Source organism: Arthrobotrys flagrans, assembly GCF_004000055.1.
Source record: "Arthrobotrys flagrans strain CBS H-5679 chromosome Unknown unitig_3, whole genome shotgun sequence".
Taxonomy (NCBI): domain Eukaryota; kingdom Fungi; phylum Ascomycota; class Orbiliomycetes; order Orbiliales; family Orbiliaceae; genus Arthrobotrys; species Arthrobotrys flagrans.
Window position 1 is genome coordinate 5,327,846 of NW_027137547.1, and position 22,700 is coordinate 5,350,545.

Here is a 22,700-nt window from a genome sequence, read left to right on the forward strand (position 1 = left end):
AATCGGATAACCTTGATAATCGAGGGTGGCAGACGTATAGCAAAACTGGTCTGGGGTTTAGGGATAGTATTTGCGCCGGCATACCCAAGATGTCGCCGATGTTTTCCAAAATTCTAACCGTTATTACTCTCTGTGCTTTTTACTCATGCGTGTCTGTGGATGCGAGAAGACACGGGGTAAGATTCTTTCTGGTCTTAATCAAAAGAAACTTAGCTAGCTTAATTGACCAGCGGTTGCTATACCTGTGGTGGTATATATTGGGTTGAAGCAATGAATACTAACGGGCGTCAAATTTTAGGTCCGAAGTCTCAATACTCTACATCAACCTTCCATGAATCCTGCTTTACATGTAAGCTCTTTCCCTTTGGCTGCAGTAGTCCGACAGCCTTTTCAGTGTTAAATGGGATACAAATCCTTCGATTTTGCAATTGATCATTTATATATATCTTTGCTTACACTTTGAACCCTTGCATTTATCAATATAGTATTACAGATCCACTGGACGTGATCCGTCAGGAAAACCGAAAGGCCCCAGCGCCAGCCATGACCATAGCAAACGGGACCTCCCATGGCTCAAAAGCCAACTTAACTACACCGAATTATCCGGACCGTTAGAAAAACGACACATGGCGGGCGCCTCAGCCCACAAAGAAACGACCGTATCAGCATACGGATGGAACGACGCAGGGTACCCCGATGGATTCCTAGAATTCTGTACCTTTTTCATCCAGGAGGTTGAGGAAGACGCGAGAAACGGTAAAATTTCAGTACCAACGGGCTGCCGTCCTGTCTTTGCTGCTTGTACCGAAGGGGGTTCTCTTAATGGACTCGAGTACCTTGAGGTATGCAACTATGCTGCTGACGCGCGAGTTGTCGATCGAAGGGAGGTGTTCGAGCGTATATGGGCTATGTTCGCACCGAAGATATGGGATCTTTCGGCCTCATGGAGATACCAGAGGGTTAGAAACCAGTTGCATATTGACCAGGATAAGTGGTCTGGTAAGCAGGGAAGTCTCCAAGAATTCGCTGGGTTGACTTACCTTTCCTCTTTTCTTCTGGCATATTCTTGGTCCAGCGATGATCCAACAATGGGTGTTGCTTTTTATAAGGATCCACCGATCAGAAATCAAACCGAGATGCTTCGGGAAAAGTGGAGCTTGGAGTGCAGTACCTTTGCCTAATCAGTTGAATTCATGAATCTGGTTCCCGGAGCACATATTGGGAAAGAGGGGATTGGGAAGCTAGCTAGCCGGCTTGCATTGTTACAGTTTATCGTATCTAAACTTCTATAATTTTTTTTGTATCGAGTTCCTCTTGTATGCTTAATAATTATCGTTTTCTGGTGCTTGAGCTCGGGAGATATCATGTGTGTGCGCGCGTCGACATGTATTGTTTTATCGTTTTATTCATTGGTTCCCTCTAAGCAACATCGTGGCCACGTTGCAATCCTCCCTCATCGCATTCACGAATTTGGAAATTATCTATTCTGTTCGTTCATTTCCCCCCAAGATGGGTATCTGAAGGCAGATGTACTTATATGCATCTATCTTTTTCTTTCCTTTCTCCTTCCCTTTATTACATGTAGTTTTGGCAACTTTGAGGTATAAACGTCGCGAACTTCGACAGCTAGTGCGCTATATACTCGATCTAACTATAGACAGATACACATTTGGGAAGCTACATTGGTAAAGCTATATGATACCTGTGATGCGGTTTCTCTTTTCGGTAGCAAGAGCAAATTGATACTTCTTCCACTTGAAAATCTCCTCCCAAACTTCTTTGATGCACTTCTCGACGAATTCTTTCTTCTTCTTTGCCGCCTCGTCTTGTGTCAGCCCCGCTAGATAGGTCGGGCACAGGTCCGCATCTTTCATAAACACTGTAATGGCATATTTGAGTCTCTCATGCTTGAAGAGATCCTCGGCGGCTTTCAAGTCGCGTCCTGCCCATAATGTATGGGTGGCGGTTCGGATCATAGCGGTTGCGACTAATGCCCTTGTGATATGCATGCTAACGCCGTAACCGTATTTTCGGTAGAGATAGCGGAGATGTATGATTTTTCTCGTTGCCGTGGTGGGGTAATGATGGTTAGAGAGAGCGTATTTGAGAGCTAGTTCCCTTAGAAACCACTTTGAGGGCCAACCGGCAGGTTTTCGAAAGCTGATCTGCGGGTTCCAGAGGGATGTGACGTGCAGCGGTTTTAGAAATTCCTTAAAGACGATCGCGGCTTGCTTTGGGTATTTGTCTGCTGCTTCGAGGATGACACTTGCAAAGGTTGTGTTATGTCGGTTATGGTAGTTCATGAGCAGGTCTAAGGCCCAGGGAAGGTGGTATTCGCGGAAACATTTCAGTGCGATGGACGTTCCTTGCTTTGGGATCTTGAATTTGACTTGGCCGTTGTACTTTCCTTCGAAATGGCTTAGGATGTTGAGACAGGACTTTAGTTCCTGGACTTTCTTGGAGTGGGTGAGGGAGAGAAAGATTCCGACAATTATTCCTTCTGTCGGGAGATTTAGGTAAAAGAGGGACAAGATAGCCTGGGCAAAGGGAAGGCCGGGAGCACGAGGGCGACTGTCCATTGAGCTTCGCGAAATCCGTGCCTGGACACGGCTGATGATATCTTCCATAGCTTCTTGAACTCGTTCCAGGAGTTTTATGTCATCAATATATCTGACTCCGTGAAACGATGGCCACGTTCTCAAATGAAATGAGATAATATCGGCGTCCGGATATCCTCGAAGGAACCTAGCAGTCGAATAATGGCCTTCCAAGGCAATCCGCTTATCGTAAAGGCTTGGATCTTTTAGGAAGGGTAGGTAGCCTCCATCCCTGTACATGACTTTCATTAGATCTGCCATAGGGTATTTTCGAGAAAAGGGCATTATTTTCCTGAGATATTGGGCTTCTGAAAGAGGCTCGTTTGAATGAACAACAGCGTGGAGCATCAGAGTACACACCAGCCGATCAATGTACTCTCTAGGAAGAATTCGAAAGAATTCATCGAGTCCTGGGATATCCGGAAGCGAGCAGTTTTCTAGGCTTGGTGGTTCTGATGTACTACTGCCATCCACCACCGTTTGGCTACTCTTGGAAATGTCATCGAGAAACTCCCGTGTGGTCCAATGTCTTTTCCAAGCCATCAAAAACCGGGCCAGCTCTAAGAAGAGAAGAAAAGGGTAGCGCCGTTCAAATTCAAAGCAGTATTTGAATACGTCGATCCCCGTCATCACCGCCTGACCTCTGACGCTATTCCAGTCTCCGCTGTGCAGGAGTTCTATGATTTTCTCCAGAAACATTCTGACGGTTGAGAAAGGTAGGAAATGGTGGCTCGAGGTTGAGAGCTTCTCTCTCTTTTGTAAACGACTCTTTGCCATGGCCCAAGCGCGATTTATCGGGATATCAGGGTCTCTAAAAGGATCGCCGATAGCTGGAGTATATCCCCTTTTACCACTGGTTGGGGGGTTCACGAATCCCTGCCCCTCTAGGAACATATCTGGCAGTAATCCCTTTTGTTGTAATCTTAAGATACTTTTGTGGGTAGAAATCCAAGTCATCACATCTATTGCCATCGTACCAGCCTTAGAACGAAGTCCTGGTATAAAGACGTCTAAAAGGGTTTTCGGGTCTGGAAGATTCTCTATCCCATAAATCGCATCGATTTGGGAGTAAATGAGTATCCGAGATTCCAAAGATGTTGACTTGGCCCTTGCTAGTTTAAGTAATTCAGATCGAATATCCTTTAGGTCAGGAATGCTTGAGACGTCGAGTCTCCGTTCCTTGGGAAGTAATATCTTGGGTGGTTGCAGTGGCAAATTCACTCCCTCCCAATGTATTGTTTTGACGAAATCGAAGGATATATCAACGTCCGGAGGATGTTCGGTAGTCGAGGTCAGGGATGATTCGAAAACGAAGGGGTCTTTCATGTATTCGACTGGCTCTTCACTCGTGAAATCCATCGGTGCATCGATCTTTTCCGTAGTTAGAGAGGGTTCTTCTAGGACCCGCGCCATGTATTTCGGTGCTGGTACTTCAACATCTCCGGATTGGATCGGTTTTGTGATACGGGATATTGGATCGACTAGTGTCGTAGTGTGGACTGTCGTTGAAGTTGGGGATCTTTCTGTTTGAGTGCCCGCCAGCATGTCTTCCGTCACGTTGTCCATGAGCTCCTTGAATTGCAAAAACTGACCGGTGCCGGTGGTTGTCTCCGCATGTTGCAAACCGGGGTCCATCCGGCCGACAATAAGAGCGGGAGGCTTGGGGGAGTACGGTATTAATTGAAAATTACTACACGGTGTCTCTTCAGCCGCTTCTTCTAGAACTGCATCCATACTGGGATGGGCTTTGCTCGGCTCTAACTCTAGTTTCGGATCTAATTCTATTGACGGAAATAAGACGTCGTGGAGAATACTTTGAACTTGCAGGTCAACAAGTGCTGCTCGCCGAATAGAAGGTCGTAAGGTTCTCGCCGGTGGTAGATTATCATGTTCGATAAGTTCACTAAGGCGATCTCGTGGATCCGGAGCTGATAACCAGGGCCCCGAAGGTGATTTGGCCGCCGAGTAAGGCACCTGAGGAGGAAACCCAACTAAAGCCTCTCGTTTGGTACTGGATTCATATTTCCAAAGTATTTCGTTTTCAGGACCAAACAGCCAAGGTGATCCGCTTTCGTCGTCTATCCTAGCATTTGTTGATTCAAGAACCCTGAGTATCCCGTTGTCACGTTGGGTTCTAACATCCGGCGATACATTTGACGGCCGAGAGTAGTCGAAACGAGGGAGGTCTTTAAGCCGGGATCCCCAGCTGAAAAGACCACCTGCTCCGTGATTAGAAGCCTCATTCCCACTGTTCGGCTTATGAAATGTCTGAACAGATCCATTTTTGTGGAATCTTCGAGAGCACTGTGGATGCTTGCTAGCTTTCAACGTCCTTGTCGCCGGTAGACATTGCAAATCCCTAGGTCGACATCTCGCCTGACCCGACGTAAATGTACAGAAGGCATTTCTGACAAGGGAATCCGAGATCCATATGTGCTCGATTTGTCGTACAACCGGGAGGATACGACCTCTCGCAGCAGCAGTGGTTGCAATGAGTCCGGAACTGTGCATTACCTACTGAACATGGTCGAAAGATGGAGGGCTGCCTGAGATGTTCCAGGAATATCGGCTGCGACAGCAAATGATGTCAGGCGAGACATCCTCTGAGGGTCGATATGCCTAAAACGGTTTTTTTCTCTCTCTCTCGTCCAATGATATGAAGCTTTAAAGGAGACAATATAAATGGCCGTCGAAGTTGATATCAACTTGCCATCGAGGCCTGCATGCATGATAACACAGCACTGTTAGCGACCAAGAACCACCTATTATCGAATTAACAGCACTTACTTGTTACTCTTAATATATTTTTGTGTCGTTAAATTGAAGTTCCATATTGCAGCAGTAGTTGTTTGGTGTTTGTCGTCGTCTCGATTGTGATTTCCGTCACCCGCAGGCCCAAATTAAAAAATAAAAAAATAAAAAAAAAGAAAGGAAAAGAATTTTTTGTGCTCCTTTCTCTCCTTAAAATCTCCACATCTATCACTATCAATCCACACCATCGCCAACCTGCACCCGTACCAACCATCACCCGTCGAAAGAAACGGTATCAGGACAGCGGCATCGTCGATATCGCCTGCTAGCAGTTGCCCTCTTCGGAGCGTTCTTGTCTCGGCTTGTCTCATCGGAGGTTCTCGTTGTGGCCCGCCTGCTCTCTTAGAGGCTGTGTCCGTCGCAGGTTATTCGGGCTTGCTGTCGCGTCACCCCATATAAAACTATCAACTCTCCATCTCCACCTTTCCTCCTCGTATTCTTCCTCCCTCTGCCACATCCTCACCATCATCACCGTTCTCACCGTCATCTTCACTATCACCATTTGATCACACATCTGCAGTTCGCCCCTAATACATCCTAGGGCCCCTTCGTTCCGTTGAAGTCCAAAAGAACTGTTATCCTTGCTTGCATTAATCACCATCACTTCCGATCACTACCATCCTCACCCGTTTCCTCGTATATCTCTCTTGCTTGCATTCAGAGATATCTCGCGAGCATTCTCCTGCACGCTAACCACCTCTCACCCTTCTCCTGCCCGGCTTACCTCGTCGTCCGTTCCTCCGACACCTTCAACTCCCATCCACCCACCCATCTACCAACACCACCTTACACCACTCTTTCTCCAGCACCCATTGCCCGTCAAAGGTGTATTTCGAGTAGAGCAATTCAATATAAACACGCAGGCGATTAGCTCTTGCAATCTTTTTGATCAAAAAGAATTTACAGTACAGGTTTTGGCTTCAAAACCTCAGAAGTAGTATCACGTGAAGTGTGAGAAAGGCAAAAATAACGACAATACGCTTCAACCATTTGCAAGTTTCGATTTACAATCTGACAAAATGAGTTCCGCCGACGTAAAGCCGGAATCGTCGCAGGCGAGCGTCATTTTGACGGCTCCTGCCCCTGAAACTACAACGATCACAACCACAACGACCACAAAGCGACCTCTCGAGGATCCATCGTCGCCGACTGCGCCTAACGAACCAGATGCGAAACGGCCGGCTTTGGACAAGGGTGGACCCGTCAAGGGCGAGCCGAACGAGTTCATTACGGAAGCCAGGTCGGAGGCCGATGGAGACACTAAGGTCCCAGATGCCCCACAGGCTTTAACCTCTAGTATTCAGCCTGTAGATGAATCGAACTGGATCCACGTGAGGGCCTTGATCACTAGTGCTGAGGCTGCTACCGTGATTGGTAAGGGTGGTGAGAACGTAACACAGATTAGAAGATTGTCTGAAGCGAAGTGCACGGTTTCTGAGTACACAAGAGGAGCAGTAGAGAGGATACTAACAGTCAGCGGCGGTGTTGACGCTGTTGCGAAGGTTAGAGCTTCCCTAGAAACCAATATTTTTGATCAGAAGATCACGCTAACGAATCGAGTATACAGGCTTTCGGATTAATCATACGAACAATCAACAGTGAGCCACTTAGCTCAGCCTCGACCCAGAACTCGAAGACTTTCCCTCTTCGTCTATTGATTCCGCACATTCTCATTGGCTCGATCATTGGGAAGGGTGGAATGCGCATCAGGGAAATTCAAGACGCTTCTGGAGCCCGACTCAATGCTTCGGACTCTTGTCTTCCGCTTTCCACCGAAAGGTCATTAATGGTTGTTGGTGTTGCAGATGCCGTTCATATTGCGGCATACTACGTTGCCACGACCTTGGTCGAGCAGCTAACGGAGAGATTTGGCGGCCCTGCTGCATCAGCTTACGCTTCGCGATCCGGAGGGCCTGCTGGGGCCGTCCCTGGTGGAATGCAAGTTGTGCCATATACACCTCAACCTGCCTTCGGTAACTATGGCCACCCTGACAACTACCGACGCCATAACAACCAGGCGCAGCGGACTCCGGCCAATCCTTACGGAATCCCATATTTGCACGGTCAACCACCCGTACAGCAGCCAGCTGCGCCCATCCACTATGCTGACCCCGCAGCACAGCCTGCGTACAGCGGCGCTGGGCCTCATCAACCCAATGTTCCCCACCACGGCGCTCATACTGGTCCTGCTGCACAAGGTCACGGCAATATGGCGGCTATGATCCCCGGAGCGCCCTTGACCCAGCAAATCTATATCCCCAACGACATGGTTGGCGCTATTATCGGAAAAGGTGGTGCAAAGATTAACGAGATCAGACAGCTTAGCGGAAGTGTCATCAAGATCAACGAGCCTCAAGACAATAGTAATGAGAGGCTGGTTACGATTACTGGCACTCAAGAGTGCAACCAAATGGCGCTGTACATGCTGTACTCAAGACTGGGTGAGTAGAATCTGCCTGATTCCGACTCGTACGGAGACTTCATGCTAACATAACATTACAGAGAGCGAGAAACACAGGATCTAGGAACCGATTGGTAGAGTCATCTCTGCTCGACTTCTAACAAGGCCTGTTCTCGGCTGGAATTAACAACCCATCACCATTGTGAAAAAGACATCGTGAACAATATCCAAGGAATTCTTTTTTCCCCTGCGATAGCTCCAGATGTTGTAACTTGTTGTTATCATGTGTATTCGGGTTTTAAAAAAATCGTTCTGTCTTCATTCTACTCATTCGTTTTTGTTTTTTTTTTCGTCGCTTATCTTCTCTCTCTTCGGTACTCGTCTTTTAATTACATCATAGTCCACATTCGTTTTTACTAAGGACTCCGGGGTTTATTGTTTTTGGTTTTTATTTCCTGCTTCGACTCTTTTCACGTGTACTATATTTTCAAACGTTTCGTTTCTTCCAAAATGCAAGACGGAGCACGAGGATCTGACATGAGTAGTAAATATAAATTGAACAATTACTGTTGATAAATTTTATATTAGTTATTTGAGCCATCTACACCTGTCTACAAACTCTGACTTCATTCTATAATCAACCCTGCAAAACGCCAGTTTGTTTAAAAAGAAAACCCCCACCGCATTGAATCGATATTTCAACATGTGAACTCAATCGAATAATCGACAGCAGGCAAAGCAACATTCGCAGATGATTGCGCAATCAGCTATCAGACCTGCAAACCCGCCAAAACAGTCACAAACACCGGTACAAAGCTCCGAATCATCGTGCCTATATTCTCCTTTCTTCTTCTTCAAACAAATGTTTATCAGAAAAGTCCCCAACATCAACGCCGCGATACCCGTAAACGCTATAAGTATATACACAGCAGCATTGTAGTTGCTGCAAGCGTTTTTATAATTTATGTCGGTGAAAACCAGACGTTGGGGTTCCGGCGACGACTCTTTAGCGATTTCGCAGGTGTAGCCCCATAGACTGTTTTTCATATCTGTCTTTGTGGCCATGGCGAAGTAAGCTGCCGCTCCGCCGACGGCGGCGGTGATGATGTTTAAGATTATTTCGAGGATTTCGGATTTCGCGAATCGCTTTTTGTGGAATTTTTTGTTTGAGCGCCAGCAGGGAGCTAGTGCTGCTACCAAGCTGAATACCATGGTCAGTGCACTTGCTGAGACTATTAGATTGCTTGGCAGTGGTTCTATATCCTTCGGAAACGCGCGAATAAGGTCCTTTGGCGGTTTGTTAGGATCTGATATTGCTAGGCGGGTTTTATCTTTATTTTGGGCGTATATTCCCCAGATTGCAATCGCGATTATTATGAACGATGCAGTGGAGAGGAAGAGGTTGAAACAGGCGAAGAGAACACGAGTGGATGATAAATATCGTTTTCCCCGGTAATGCTTTGGTTCCTTTCGAGAAGGAGACGGGGAAAGGGAACGGGAGCGGGCATCGCCACTGCCTACCGGAGGGTATGAAGTGTCGATGTCATTGTAATTATTATAGTTAGATGCAGAGATTGTATCCTTTTCGGTTTGGTCACGTTCGGACTGCGGGAGGAGGGCTGCTGTGGAGGATGATTCGGAAAGGTATGGTGAAGTGGATTCTTGTTTGGAATATAACATGCTTTCGGGACGGTAGCCGCCACCCGCGCCGCTCTTAGACGGCGAGTCTGGGGTTGGAGTTAATCCATGATCGGAGTACAGTGGTGGTGGAGTTGAAGGTGGATATTGAGGCTCTGTATTATAAGGGGTTGTGGATTCCAGTGGCGCGTATTGTGTTGAATGTGACATTTTGGAGGTTGTCTTGTTTGAGGTTGCACAAGATGGTTAATAGAGGTGTCTGTAGATCTGACCGTATAGAGTACCGAGGTCTGAGATTGATCCCTCCAGTAATTGTCGATTGTGAGAGACAGCCATTTTATATTGTTGCACAATGGGTACCCTCTTTTTTTCAGCCCAACTGCTTCAGCTCTCACAAAAATAAGCCTTTTGTTTGTCCCTTCTGGCTAAAATCCAAAAACCCTAGCGTGGATCTATCCGTACAGACAAGGGCCCGCACTGCCTCTAATTTTGGATTATTTTTTTTTTAAAGTTCCTGAATAGGGGAAGATCAAGTTGCTGATGACTCCCAACGGGCGGGTGGCGTTTTCCGGAACGCCACCGAGAGATCTAAAGCTTAGGCTGCTTTCTAATTTTTGGGTGTAGAGCGAGGACTTGCTCGATTTAGGTGCTATATGCCTACTCCAACGACTGAAGTAATTGGACGGACCTTCCTGAGCTCGTCCCGAAGCTGTCTTCTTTTTGCGGCACGTCATGGGTTATAAGATTTAAGACCAGGGGATAATGGTTCGCAAGGCTTGACGGGTATAAAGAAGGAAATTGAGAAACTCGTATTTTTTTTTTTTTTTTGTAAGGCTAATCGTTAGTTTGCAGCATTCAAACATATAAAACCAGTAGAAGTAAAGAAAAGTCGACAGCTGAACACCTCAGATAAGGCCCATGCCCCCAAATATTCAATAAAAAAAAAGTCCCCCGAAGATAATTGTGATAGAATCCCAAACCGGTGAAATCGGAACATAGCTTGAAAAGAACAATACTATAGAAGAATACAAGAGAAGAATGAGAGGGGGGGGTTGTTAAGTATTTACAAAGAATGGGGTTTTTTTTTTTTTTTTTGGAGAATTGGTGATCGAAAGTCCGTCGTGCTTACGTGAGTGCATTTCAACCCGCTATGAAATCTTGTCGCTGCATATTTCGTATACATCCCAAACATCAAATATCGTAATACAGATTAAAGCGATAAAAGAGATTTCTTGTTAAAAATTCAAGGAAGCGAGCAAGGTGTAGGGAAAGAAAACAAATTGCTAAAACAAAGATTAAAGCGGAAATATAAAGTAAAGGTGGAAGATTGAAAAGAAAACATGGAATAAATATCAGAAGCGAGAAGGTAAGATTTCAGTAAGTTTTACAAGACTGCAATCGGTTAGAAATGAAAAAAGGGAAAATCAATAGATCGATTTGTCGACAATTTGAAGGATCATGTCTCGTCCAGGTAAGAGCTTTCCAAAATTGGGATAAACTCCCCGGAGCTCTTCCATGGAGCGAATAGGACATACTCTTATCGGGCCGTTGATGATGTTGAGACTGTAAATTCCGAAGGAGAAGCCGGGAAACATGATGTGCATCCAATCTTCGAAAAAATCCAGGTTGTATCCAAAAAGCATGGGATTCTGGAAGTTTGGTAATCGGACATAGATTTGCGGTTGTTTGTCCGGGGAGGGGCCGCCAGCAGGGTTCATTTGGATCTCATTATCAGCTTGGTTGTGGAGGTCGGGGACGTCAGGAGAGCATCGGTTTGTATCCATCAGAGTCGATTGGCTAGCGAAACCTGAGAATTGATGGTTGCTGAAACCATGAGCGATTGGGAGATTTCCGTGATTGTAGCTAGGAAGGCCGCTGCTACCACTAGTTGGAGTATTCACGGCAGTTGAGGTAAAGGTAGTCTGAGACGGTTCTGAGTTGATTGGGCTGTTGTGATGGAATCCCATCTGTGGGGTAAAGAGTGAGGAGTTGTTTGCGTCGGCTCCGGATTGGAAGCTCGAGACATCGGATGGAGGCGAATAAAAAGAAGATGAGGCTCGTTCGACGCCGTGTTCTTTTTTGGGGCTAGGATCAATGGCTTCGAGTTCATGAATAAAATCCACTCCGTGGCTTCGATCTTGGATGACACACTGAATCAGACGTATAATCGTGGACCTGAAGTCCGGCTTTCCTGGACCCATTCCATATTTTTGGATGAGGTCCATTGTTGCGTGGAAATCCTCATCTGGAAAGTAATACATTTGTTAGTACTCTTCAAACACCGTAACATCGAGTATAAATCGCTAGCTACATACCGCTCGAGGGGGTATCCTTATCAGGGTAGATGTAGGCCATGATCTCTTCCCAGCCATTAGGGTCTCGGATTTCATCTGGAAGTAGTGGTGTTTTATCGACAGCAAAGTGGGCAGCGCAGCTCAGATGTTGTCTTTATATCAAGGTATGTTAGTCGACATGTATGTATTATGTATCATAAAGGGAGCACCGGAAAACTTTCGTACCTTGTTTTGGCAAGATTGGGGAAAGATATTCCCAGGCAGGCTCGATTATGAAACGGGTCTCCCTTAGCAGCTGGACATGCAATTCTCTTCTTCATGCGGAGTGCACGATTTTCACGGCCCCAGCCATTCTCTTCTGGGCCATCATCACCCCCTTGTCGTCGATTTCTAGTACCCCATTCATAGGGTGGTTTGACGTGATCGGGGTAAATTGGTGGAGCACTAGCGCCATCATTACCGCTCGATCCATGTGAATAGCCAGCCTGCCTCCCGTGGTTGTTACCGTGGGCCGTCAACCCTGCCTGCCAAGTAGGAATGTCGATGGTCACTTGTGATGCCGGAAAATTCCTTATCGGTCTGTACCCGGGCATGGTAGGGAAGCAAGCGAGCGTTTCATTCCCAGCGGCTTTAGCCACCTCAGCATTGTACTGCTGTTTACCGAGTAACCTTTCCAAGATCTCGGAGCTTCGGTCGTGATTTGGGTTCGCTTTGGATGCTGTATCTGGTGTGTTCTTTGCGAGGGGGACCGGGTTGGGAGAGTTGGAAGAATCTTTTATGGCAGGCAATTTTTCTTTGCCTTCCTTCTTGGAGCCGTGTTCCTTGCAGCCTAAAGCAGAAGCACCGGCGTGGGAAAGAGTAAGATTGTTGAGGTTTTGTGTGAGTTCCTGTTCATCATCCCCACCCACACTTGATGCTGAGGAAGTGGAAGCGCGTGATGAGCCGGAGTCTCGGAAAGAATCGCCACTAGTAGAAATAGAAGTTAGAAAAGGGATTAGAACCCGAATGGTAATTAGATTGTACCTAGTAGTGGACTCGGTATCTGAGATGGATGCGGCATATCTCGGACCAAGTGGCCGCATCACAGTCCTCTGGTCTGGTCGAGGTCCAGGCTCAGAGGATTGCAGAGTGGAAGGTAAGCCCCGAAAGGACATCGTATCGACTATTATTGAAGAAATTGACGAGACGAGGCTGATGTTGTAGAATGATTGAAAGATCCCAGGATTAACAATTAGGGATCTAAGATCGTGGATTCCGATTAAAACTGGTTCGGTGTCAGTAACAGAGACACTCAAGCAATACAAAGATACAAAACAATGAAAACAAAAGACATGAATCGAAGTATTAAAGTATAATTAATGTAAGATAGAAATGTTAGAGAAAGATGTTGCAGAACTGAGATATGTAAAAGATCTTAAGAGGAAATTGCCGTATTAAGCGAAAAGAGTGTAATCTTTTTTTCGTATATGTTCTTCTTAATTTTTAGAACCAGCTAAAGAAGTGTTCGTGAGGTAGTCGTGAGACCAATTGGAAACGTTATCCAGCGGAGTTGCCAGTAAACAAAGAAATCAAGATCAACAAAACGCAAGGAAGGAAAGAAGAAAAGACAAAGTCAATGAAGTAAGGAGTGGCAGTTGTAGTCTTTCGACTAAACTATTGTATGTACGTGTGAAGCTTGTGGGGTTTGGTGGTGATGAAAGAAAGTTGGATCACAAGAGAGAAGAGTTGGTGTTCTTATACATTCTGTCTGCTCTAATGGACTCGGTGCATGCGTAAGAACATGCTCAAGCAGGTACACAGAGACAGCACGTTATCTTCACCATTCAGGGGCAGTTTGGGCATTCGTCTCAAACGCTAGGACCTGCCAAATTAAAATGGATTATCTGGTGAGTGACGTGCACACCCGGTTCTTGACTCTCGTCCCGCTCCTGGGATTCCATGAACCCACTGATCCGTGGGAGATAAAAGTGTGAAGAAGGCTCATATGTAGCTTGGCCAACATATCTTCTAAACCCCAGATATGCAGGAGTGAAGTGGCAATGCAATGGAGATATATGGTAAGGGCGATGGAGCAAAAATGAATGTTTCTGTCGTCAAAGGGCTTACCTCGGTCTAACAACAATTGCTATGTTTCAGTAATACGTAGATCCGAGAGAACAATGGGACTCTCCGATGCTGCGTTTCTGACAGCCTGTGGCTTGCAGGGTATATGCTACAGTCAATGAAACCGCGGCTAGCAACTAGGTAGTTGTCCTTCTGTGATTCTTTCTCAGAAATTGCGGAAAGCGGGAGCACAAGAATTAATTGTAGATTGAAATGTAGAGACGCGGCCCACTTGCCCGGGAAAGGATATCCTAGTAAAGTTTAAGGAGAGAATACCGTCCGTGGAGATGGGGTGTTCGTATTCAGCAGGGTAATCCAGTGCGCCGGCTCTGCCAGATATTCGTGTAATACCGTTTTGATAGAAGGAGATGCTATACTAGCGACCCATTGGCAGCTAGGTCACAATATAAACCCCGGGAAGGAAAAATAACCGTAAAATTATCGACCCGCTCCGAGTGGATAAAACAATTGATGATTGAGAGATCTTATCAACCGCACTTCGTCAGCATATCTTTTGAATCAGGGCTATACATAGAGATATGGATTTTAGAGCATCCGACGGAACATTTCGATGGGATGTCCAAATCCTAATCTAGTTCCTCGGGTAAAAGGCGATTGGGGATTACTTGGGAAACCAGGCTCTTGGAAGCCTAGAACTCGAAGAGCTTAAAGCTGAAGAATCAATGTGTTCTGAGAAGCAGTGGGTGTTTTTCAAGGCTGCTATTTTTCGAGCTTCAACAAGCTATGGTTCTATCCCAGGTGTTGCAATTTTTGATATCCGTGGGCCGTGACGAGATGAGTCCTTTAGTTTCTAAAGCGCCACAAAACTGAAAAAATAAAAAAATAAAAAATAAAAAAAACTGCGAATGAAAAATATTATGGTAAGATGGAATTGGAAAGGTTTAGGTGGACTCTTGGTGATGTTGGGGGAATTGTGACGATTGGGAGTTTTTTTTCGGCGGCCAGGACAAGCTTAAAAAACGAGGCTGCTCATAAACCTCGAGCTTCAGCTTGGTCTGCCGGAGCACTCCCAAAAACAAAAAAAATAAAAATAAATAAAAAAAATGCGGCTGCAGGCTCGAGCTGCAAGATTACATGTACATGGCCCAACTTGTAGCGCCCGCAGAGGGTCCGCAATAGCTTAGAGCGAGCGACCCGCGGGATAAATGGCCTACGTTGATAATTCAATGTCATATCAATTCACACCCCTCAACAAGCATATACACACAGTTGGTCCCTCTTTAGTCCGAGTCTTTGTTGACTTTATTTCTGCCTTGAGAGCCTGTTCTATGTTTTTTTTTTTAACATCAAGACTGGCCATACTTTTGCTAGTTCTACACCGAGGACGAGCTTGAGGCTATGCTGCCTTGATTCGTCAGTTATTGCGCCGATAAAACAGCTTTGTTAATCGGAGGTGGGCTTTACAATAATTAATTGAGCTCTGAGAACACAGGCCAGGGCCTCCACCCCTCCTCTTCACAATATGTCTGCAGAGCTTGCATGCATATACTTTAGCTCCTATCCCGGACTAGATAGTCCAGCTGGCTGGCATCATGTTTGCTGATCGACGACAGCTCTACTAGTAGGTAAGTACGTGCCATGTATGATCGATGAACAAATGCCACACACCAACAACCCTTCCGATCTCTGCAATTAATTTATCCGCCTCCCTACCTCGATCTAAAATAATACCCTGTTTCCAGCTTTGTCCTCGTTAAATCATGATAGCCAATGCAACAAAATCGTAACATAAGTCCATTAACCTTGCGAGATCTCGAGTCGATGACGTGATGAGCTTTTTTTTAATATTGTAAGCCGCATCAGTCTCATACAAAATTGTACGACTAAAGGAAACGATCGGAAGAGAGGTATTCGTCTTCTGAAACTTCCATAGTTCTTGCGTTCAACTTGCGGATCCTGGTTGGTGTTCAAGCGCATGCAGCCGAATTGATATCATGATCTATCCGCGAAAAAAAGAAAAGGGAAGCAGCCGACCACCGTTGCGCGACGGCACGTCGCTGCGCTGGGCCCACTATTGGAACGAACTCTTCACTTCGAATTGTACAGAGTAAATATATTAGTTAGAGTTCCGAAACTAGCAATTAGATGGAGATCGAGCCTGGCTGTCATCGACGTTTTTCTGTTCTAGAGCGTGCCTACAAGGCTTAGTACGGAGAGAAGGGCGGAAGGTGGGATGAACTTTGGAAATCCACTCAGAACCCCAGGGTGGGGCCAGGCCTGGAGGTCGTGTTCAAAACGAGACTAGTGCAACTCCAGAATTACAACAAAAACAACTCATTAAACCCCAAAATGTCCGTTTGTGTAACCGGGAGGATTTCCCGTTTCCATGGATCAGGCGAGCAGGCTGAGGCCAACGAACAGCCTCTTCTTTCCCGAGGCGACATCAAGAAGAAAAAAGTTTGCGAAAGTACAGGTCGACTAAAATGTTGTTTTTCAATTGGGCAAATGAGAGGCCACCATGTATTGGCAATTATCAAACGTTTGCGCAAACCTGAAGCCTCGGAGTGTTTGGGTCCTAGAAATATCAAAGCTCAAGAGTTTACGAATACTGATAGACGTAGGTGTTTGTGTAGTAAGTTGAAACCAATCAATACAGCCTTCCGGGCACCCAAGGCAGAGCTCCGGGCACCCGTTTCCGCATGCACGCCGGCTATGTATGTAGGCATCAGGCAATGAATGAGCTTCAAAGCTCGAAGCCGTGGGGATAGCTAAGCAACTCTGCAAAGCTTAAGCTCCCAAACCTCCAGGCAGCTAGGGATCAAATTTCGAAAAATGCTTCTGCGTAACTAACACACTAGCATATCATCTCATCTCATCTCACAAAAGACTTGTTGGGATGAAGATTGCTGCATAGCAACCCTCCGTACTTTTCGCAAATTCTGTCATCATTTCTTCCATTTTGTTTTCTTCATAGATGTGATTAATTCACATCTACTTGCATATACATGTGCACACGGGGGTGTGGTCCGCGCTGAGCTGCCGAAATTTCTGGCGTCGCTCTATGGCAGAACATTGGCTTCGCCGCGATTCAATCAGTCTTTAGTGCCATTTCTGTGATAAAGGTATCCTCCGCAGACATTTCGAATATGCAGGCACCGGATTTGTGATATGATCGAGATCTCAAGGATCCGGATTGTCTTGTACGCGTATACGTACCGGTCCCGGTATCAGGAATCTAGATCCATCTGATGATGCGAATAGCTCAATTTGCCACCTTCCGTTTGGAATAACGTGATAATTTCGTCGATATAGGAAAAAATAACTTCTACGATGATGGCCCTTCAATGCAATCTCACAGTATGATTGCAGCTTTTTTTTATCCGACAAAATAAAAGGCGAACAGAGATACAGCCTCTTTGTGAGACTTTTTTTATCCTAATCCATACCGCCTATGCGACGAACCAGTGGATGACATGGAGAGGTTCACAGGTGGTTGGTTTACCGATATACGTGATAGGTTTTAAATCGGAGATTTAGAATTTGAGTATTCCGCTATCGGGGATCCATCGAGATAGAAGTCTAGACTCTTCAAAGTAGAGCCTTCTACAGTGCACGCCATAACCGTTCCATCGATCCTTCGGCACAATTATGGCTTTCTCTCATCCTCCGACGTATAAAAAAAAGCGAGTACACCCCCCCCTGATTCTTATCGTTTATGCAACCCTAGTTTGACAACCGACCTCGGCCCGCGGATGGCCTGAAGAAGTTCTAGAATGTTGGCTCGCCGATATAGAAGTCTAGACCTTCTTGCAAGCCAGAGACTTTCGGCTTTTACGATTGCGTAAGTCATGGGATGACTCTTCCATGAATGATTGTGCATGACATTTTACCCGGATTCACATTCAAAAAACGCGAAGATATATATCTCTGCCGCAGCGAAAGTTCTTTTCTCCCATTCTAATTCATCCCCGAGGGGGGGGGGGGGGTTCATGTACTGATGCTGACACGGAAATCTAGACTTCAAACCGGAGACTTCTGACTTTTACGATTGCATGAGATGCATATCATATGACTCTTTCAATGATTGTGGCCTTTTCTCCAAGAGTATAACAAAAACGCGAAGACATATACACCATCCTCGTCTCGTAAATATGATCCGCCATCATAGTTGTTTTTCCTCCTCCGAATCTATACCATCCATCCGAGCCGCGCGGATGGCCTCGAAAACTTAGGGGGGGTGTAATGCATATCCACCTCGGCAATTCGTTACGAATCCATATACCCCAGCGGCCACCACATCGCTACCATGGATTAACATCAGAGACAGTAAGACTTGTTCTACCACGTTCCCGTTATCTTTTCCAAGTTTGGTATATATGTCTCAAACCTTGATCGCGAAGTTTAGGCAGCTGTATCACATCTCCGGGGAATAAAAATAACAACTATCATTCATTCTAATACCTAAAATCTTCATCGCTGACTGGTAACTTTCATGACCTGACCGTCTGAGGACGAGATTGATTCTCAATTACCTAACTACGAAAACAAAATTATTAAAACTCCGCCCCGTAATGCAGATATAACTACTATTGATAATGAAAAAGGGTAAAAAAGGGGGGTTTGCAGTTGCACTATAGGTAATGAAAACTCAATCAGTCTGGGAGACCAATATCAAGCACCGGTGAAGGAAAATCATCCTCATGAATATATTCCTAAAGTAGAGTATTTTGTTGTCTCATAGGAGACGAATGTCCTATCAGTAACGAAAGAAAAGAGGGGGGGAAGGGTACAGCTGCATACAGATGTTATAACGTTAGTCGTAGTTAAAAGGTTAGCCAGAAAAAAAAAAAACAGTAAACACGCCAGTAACCGCTGAGAATAATCTGGAAACTTTCCCGTCAACAACCGTAAGAAAGGAGGGGGGAACGAACGCGTGTGATCAGTCGCGATAAACAGGAAACTAGGATCGAAGAGTAGGGAATCCGGAAAGTTAACGAAAGGCTTGCTTGAAAAACTAATAGGGAGGAATAAAACGCGAAGGGGGGGTGAAAAAAGAGTACACGGATTTTAGGAGGAGGAGTTTAAATGCCCAAGAACCGGGCAAAGGCTCCGTAAAAACAAAAAAGCATGAAAGGATGTTGAAAAGAGACACACTAGCTTAGAGCTTTGCAAATCTGGCTTTGAACACAGCAACTTTGTCATCGTAGAACAAAATCTCTCGCTCCCGTATGCTGATCCGCTTCTTCTTCACCGGCACATCTTCGTCGTATTCGTTAAAGGAGCCGAATGATGGGAGTGGCGGCGAGTACATGGCGCTGGTGGCGAACGGAGAACCCTCGGCGTCGCTTGTTTCATCAGCGTCTTCGGTTTCATTCCCGTCGTCGCTACCGTCGTCATCATTGCCGTCGTCCGTTCCGTCATCCTCGTCACTAGCGTCATCATCGTCCTCATCATCCGTGATCGCTGCATTGTCATGGTGCCCACCATCGTCGTTGCCACTGCCTTCCTCACCCTCCAGCAACTCGAAACATTTGTTCACGATGCCAAGGTAGCACACACCACACTCCGGGCGCAGTGTGACGACATCCACAATCGACTTGGCAAGCTCTTCGCTCTGTCTATCCACCTTATGAAACTCGACACTACTCATGATATGTGGGATATAGAGACTCTTCAGGCTCCTCATTTCCGGGAGTCGTGTGATCATGTAGTGCCAGTCAGAATAGTCGATTCCGAATGCCAGCTCTCGCAACCTTGGCATCTCGGTCATGAATGAGATTGTTTCCCGGTTAAAGCACCATTTCAATTTACGGCCGTTGACCGCCGGAAGATTCGGCCCAGACTCCACAGGAACCTCTGGGTGTAGCACGTAGGAATCGATGAGGAGGCGTTGGAGGGAGAGACGGTGACGGCGGAGAACATCGTTGAGGATTTGTGATAGATCTACGGAAGATATGTAATGATCCCCTGCTGTCTCCTGAAGGAAGAGGGTCTCAAGAGAATTCGGAGCAAGAGTGGTATGCAAGAATTCTATCAGCGATGTGGATACCATATCGGTGTGAATTTTCTTCAGGCGCAGTCGGTAGCTGGGAGGTGGGATATGCGAGGGTGGCTTGTTGGCAGGACCTGGGCTTCCGGCGAGCTTGTTGAGTTTGGCTAGGACGCTTGGAGGGTAGGGAGAGAATTTCCGTTTCAGCGTCTTGAACAATTTCGACTGGTTGCTGCAGTTGAGCAAAGTCAAGTTGACGAGATGGGTGAAGTCGATCGCCTTGGTCAAAACCCTGGTGGATATGGGCACTCTCTCGAGCTCAAGCGTTTGAAGCCTTAGCTGCTTACTCGGTCCGGAGCCTTCCTTTTTGGACTTGGATGAAGCCTTTGCGGCAGGCTGAACAGAGGTAGCGGTCGTCGCCATTGCGGTGTCGATGGTACCTGCCCCGGACGTAGAAGCGGCATTATCGGCATCGCCTTGGGCGGCTTGTTGGGCTTGCTGTTGGCCCTGGAGGATTTGGGCCAATTGCTCCTGTGTCAACGCATTATCCGCAGTCACAGCTTGGGAGGTCGGGAGGGTGGTCGCTGGGGCGCGCTTGTTGAAATCACAGATCTTCCCGACGATGATACCGATTGCGCCACCTTCGCCAAACCCATCGTGGGTGTCCGGGGTGATAGTTTCCATATCGTCATGCACCCAGCGTTTTGTTACGGCTTGAACTGCAATCCCGAGGCGTAACTCCCGGAGTGTTGCATAGCTATTTTCGACGGCGAGAGCCATCTCCCTGAGGTATACCAATTCATCCAGGTCCAGCACGCTGAGGGATTTGAGGTCTCTGAAACCGCTAAAGGTCGGTCGTTCGATCTTACGCAAACCATCCGGAGATCCAGAGTTGTCAACAAGTGAATTGTCGTGCCATCTGACGTGGATATTACGCAGGGAGGTTTGCCGGTGCAAAGCTCTCCAGACATCCCTAAGTATACCGGTGGGCATGTCCCAGCTAAACGTCTCCAGCATACCCATTTTCCAAACGGCCAATCCGACGAGGGTTCCCAGCATCTTGCCACCTTCTTTGTTCGTTGCGTACTCTCCGACCCATTCCTTCGGGCCGTTGCCAAGGGAGAATTTCCGGACGTATTGAGCATAATCGTTCTCATTGGACACAAGGGTTGCCAGGCCATATGTCAACGCATCGACACCAGTCCTATCCGACGTCGCACTTTGATCCGGCCATACTATATCGAACCGCGAGTATATGAGGGGAATGGCGAGAGCGTGTAGAGATGAATGTGCGAGACAGAGTGAGCAGAGGTCGGTCGTATTAGTTACCTATTGTCGTGTGAAATTCGTTTTGGTTAGCTTTGATTCTACGTAAGGGGATAAAGCTGGTAGGCTGGGACGATACATACCTCCCGGACTATCTCTTTCAGCACATCTAACGGCAAGTCTATCAGCTTGAGGGGCTTGGATTTGTCTTTTTTCTTGTCGGAGCTTGTCGATTTTGGGCCGTTCCTAGCTATCAAGTGGATGGGGGCCTTTCCCTTCTCGAGCTTTGATTTTTCGGAAACCTTCTCGTCCGCTGCTTCTGATTCGGAGTCGGCGTTTTCGAGGTCGTCCAAGTTGTCTTGCACATCCTCTTTGGCCATCCCACCATCCCATTCAGCAGCTGTGATATCAGATGACGGACCAGGTTTCTGTCTCGTAAGTTTTGGTTCGGGCGTTTTTGTTTCTTCGGCTAGGTGATAGAGGGGACATGGATGTTAGAAATTGAGTTCCAAGGCTGGTTGGCATTGGGATAGTAGAACTTACCGGCAGCATCTTCCTCTGCTAGTTTTAGCTCAATTTCCCGTTCTTCGGCAGAGATTGAGGCAGCCTCGCCGGAAGGACCGTCGATTCCATTGATTGTTGTTGTAGATGTGGTCTTGAGCTTTTCGGCTTCCTTCGGTGGCTCTGTCGAGGCGACCGTGTCGGATTCTGCGGGTGCCTTGGTTGGATGGTCACTGGGAATGTCGTTTGGCAGGCCGTTAGATAAGCCATTCGGTAAACCATTAGGAGTACTATTTGGCACGGTCTTCGGGAGGCCATTCGGGAGGCTACTAGGGAGTGTCGGAGAGGCCACATCATCCCGATGTGGGGTGGTAGCGGTAGTGGTAGCTGTTGAGGAAGACTCTCCGGGAGTTCCATTGGTTGGCTGAGATGTTTGTGCCTGGGAAGGACTTGAGGTAGCAGCCGAGGTCGGAAGTTTAGAATTGGAGTGGTTTGAGGTGGATGTCGATGCGGAGGAAGAGGACGGTGGTGGAGGTTGTGGAGGTGGAGCAGCGACGGCTGACGATGAGCCTGCTGGCTGGTGGTCATCAGCTTGAAATTCCGCCATGGCGGGTGGTTGAAAGTAGAAGAAACAAAAGAAGAGAAAGAAGGAGGACAAGAAGAATATATCTTAGTCTCTCTTTTCTATTTCCTTTTAAATCAATTTCAACCAAAGCTCGATGATTTTTGTAGAAGTGATGACGCGCCTTTGAAGGTATCTCCGTGCTGTGTGGAAGGCGCTCTTAATCTTTGCGAGGGGACTCCGAACCGGGGTGGACAACTGGTCTAAAAGAGTCGCTCGAGTCGCCTTCTTCGACAGTACTCTCAGTAGGTACCTAAGTACTGGAGCGATTACCCAAGTAAGTAATTACCGAAGTAACTAGCTAGTAGGATAGCTGGGTGGGATTCGGGAAGCTGCAGCTGTCGGCGATGTACGTTCATGCAGTGGAGCAACTATCCAGTTCTGAAGCCAGGATTGTTGACAGCCGGGGGAAGACAGGGAGGTGTATGTTGAAATATAGAAGCTAGAAGCTAGAAAGAAGAAGAAGATGATGATGGCGATGAAGAAGCGGAAGCGGAGGGATTGATGATCTAACCGG

The 22,700-nt window shown here is 46.7% G+C and overlaps 4 protein-coding genes and 1 further gene across 4 annotated transcripts; 1 reads left to right on the forward strand and 4 right to left on the reverse strand.

Annotated features, from left to right (window-relative positions):
- Nucleotides 1-1,691: 1,691 nt before the first annotated feature.
- On the reverse strand, nt 1,692-5,719 carry DFL_002934.
- A 708-nt stretch (nt 5,720-6,427) lies between these two features.
- On the forward strand, nt 6,428-7,933 carry DFL_002935 (uncharacterized protein; the record flags this gene model as incomplete). Its single annotated transcript, XM_067631794.1, has 3 exons — nt 6,428-6,910; nt 6,976-7,849; nt 7,911-7,933. 3 exons carry the CDS (start codon nt 6,428-6,430, stop codon nt 7,931-7,933), a joined length of 1,380 nt encoding a protein of 459 aa, XP_067494305.1.
- Nucleotides 7,934-8,520: 587 nt separating this feature from the next.
- Nucleotides 8,521-9,657, reverse strand: DFL_002936 (uncharacterized protein; the record flags this gene model as incomplete). Its single annotated transcript, XM_067631795.1, has 1 exon — nt 8,521-9,657. One exon carries the CDS (start codon nt 9,655-9,657, stop codon nt 8,521-8,523), a length of 1,137 nt encoding a protein of 378 aa, XP_067494306.1.
- A 1,214-nt stretch (nt 9,658-10,871) lies between these two features.
- DFL_002937 (uncharacterized protein) lies at nt 10,872-12,895 on the reverse strand (the record flags this gene model as incomplete). The annotated part of the gene is made up of 4 exons (XM_067631796.1): nt 10,872-11,692; nt 11,763-11,893; nt 11,967-12,707; nt 12,765-12,895. 4 exons carry the CDS (start codon nt 12,893-12,895, stop codon nt 10,872-10,874), a joined length of 1,824 nt encoding a protein of 607 aa, XP_067494307.1.
- Nucleotides 12,896-18,963: 6,068 nt separating this feature from the next.
- DFL_002938 (uncharacterized protein) lies at nt 18,964-22,168 on the reverse strand (the record flags this gene model as incomplete). Its single annotated transcript, XM_067631797.1, has 3 exons — nt 18,964-21,123; nt 21,204-21,529; nt 21,604-22,168. The coding sequence occupies 3 exons, from the start codon at nt 22,166-22,168 to the stop codon at nt 18,964-18,966; spliced, it is 3,051 nt and encodes a 1,016-aa protein (XP_067494308.1).
- Nucleotides 22,169-22,700: the final 532 nt, after the last annotated feature.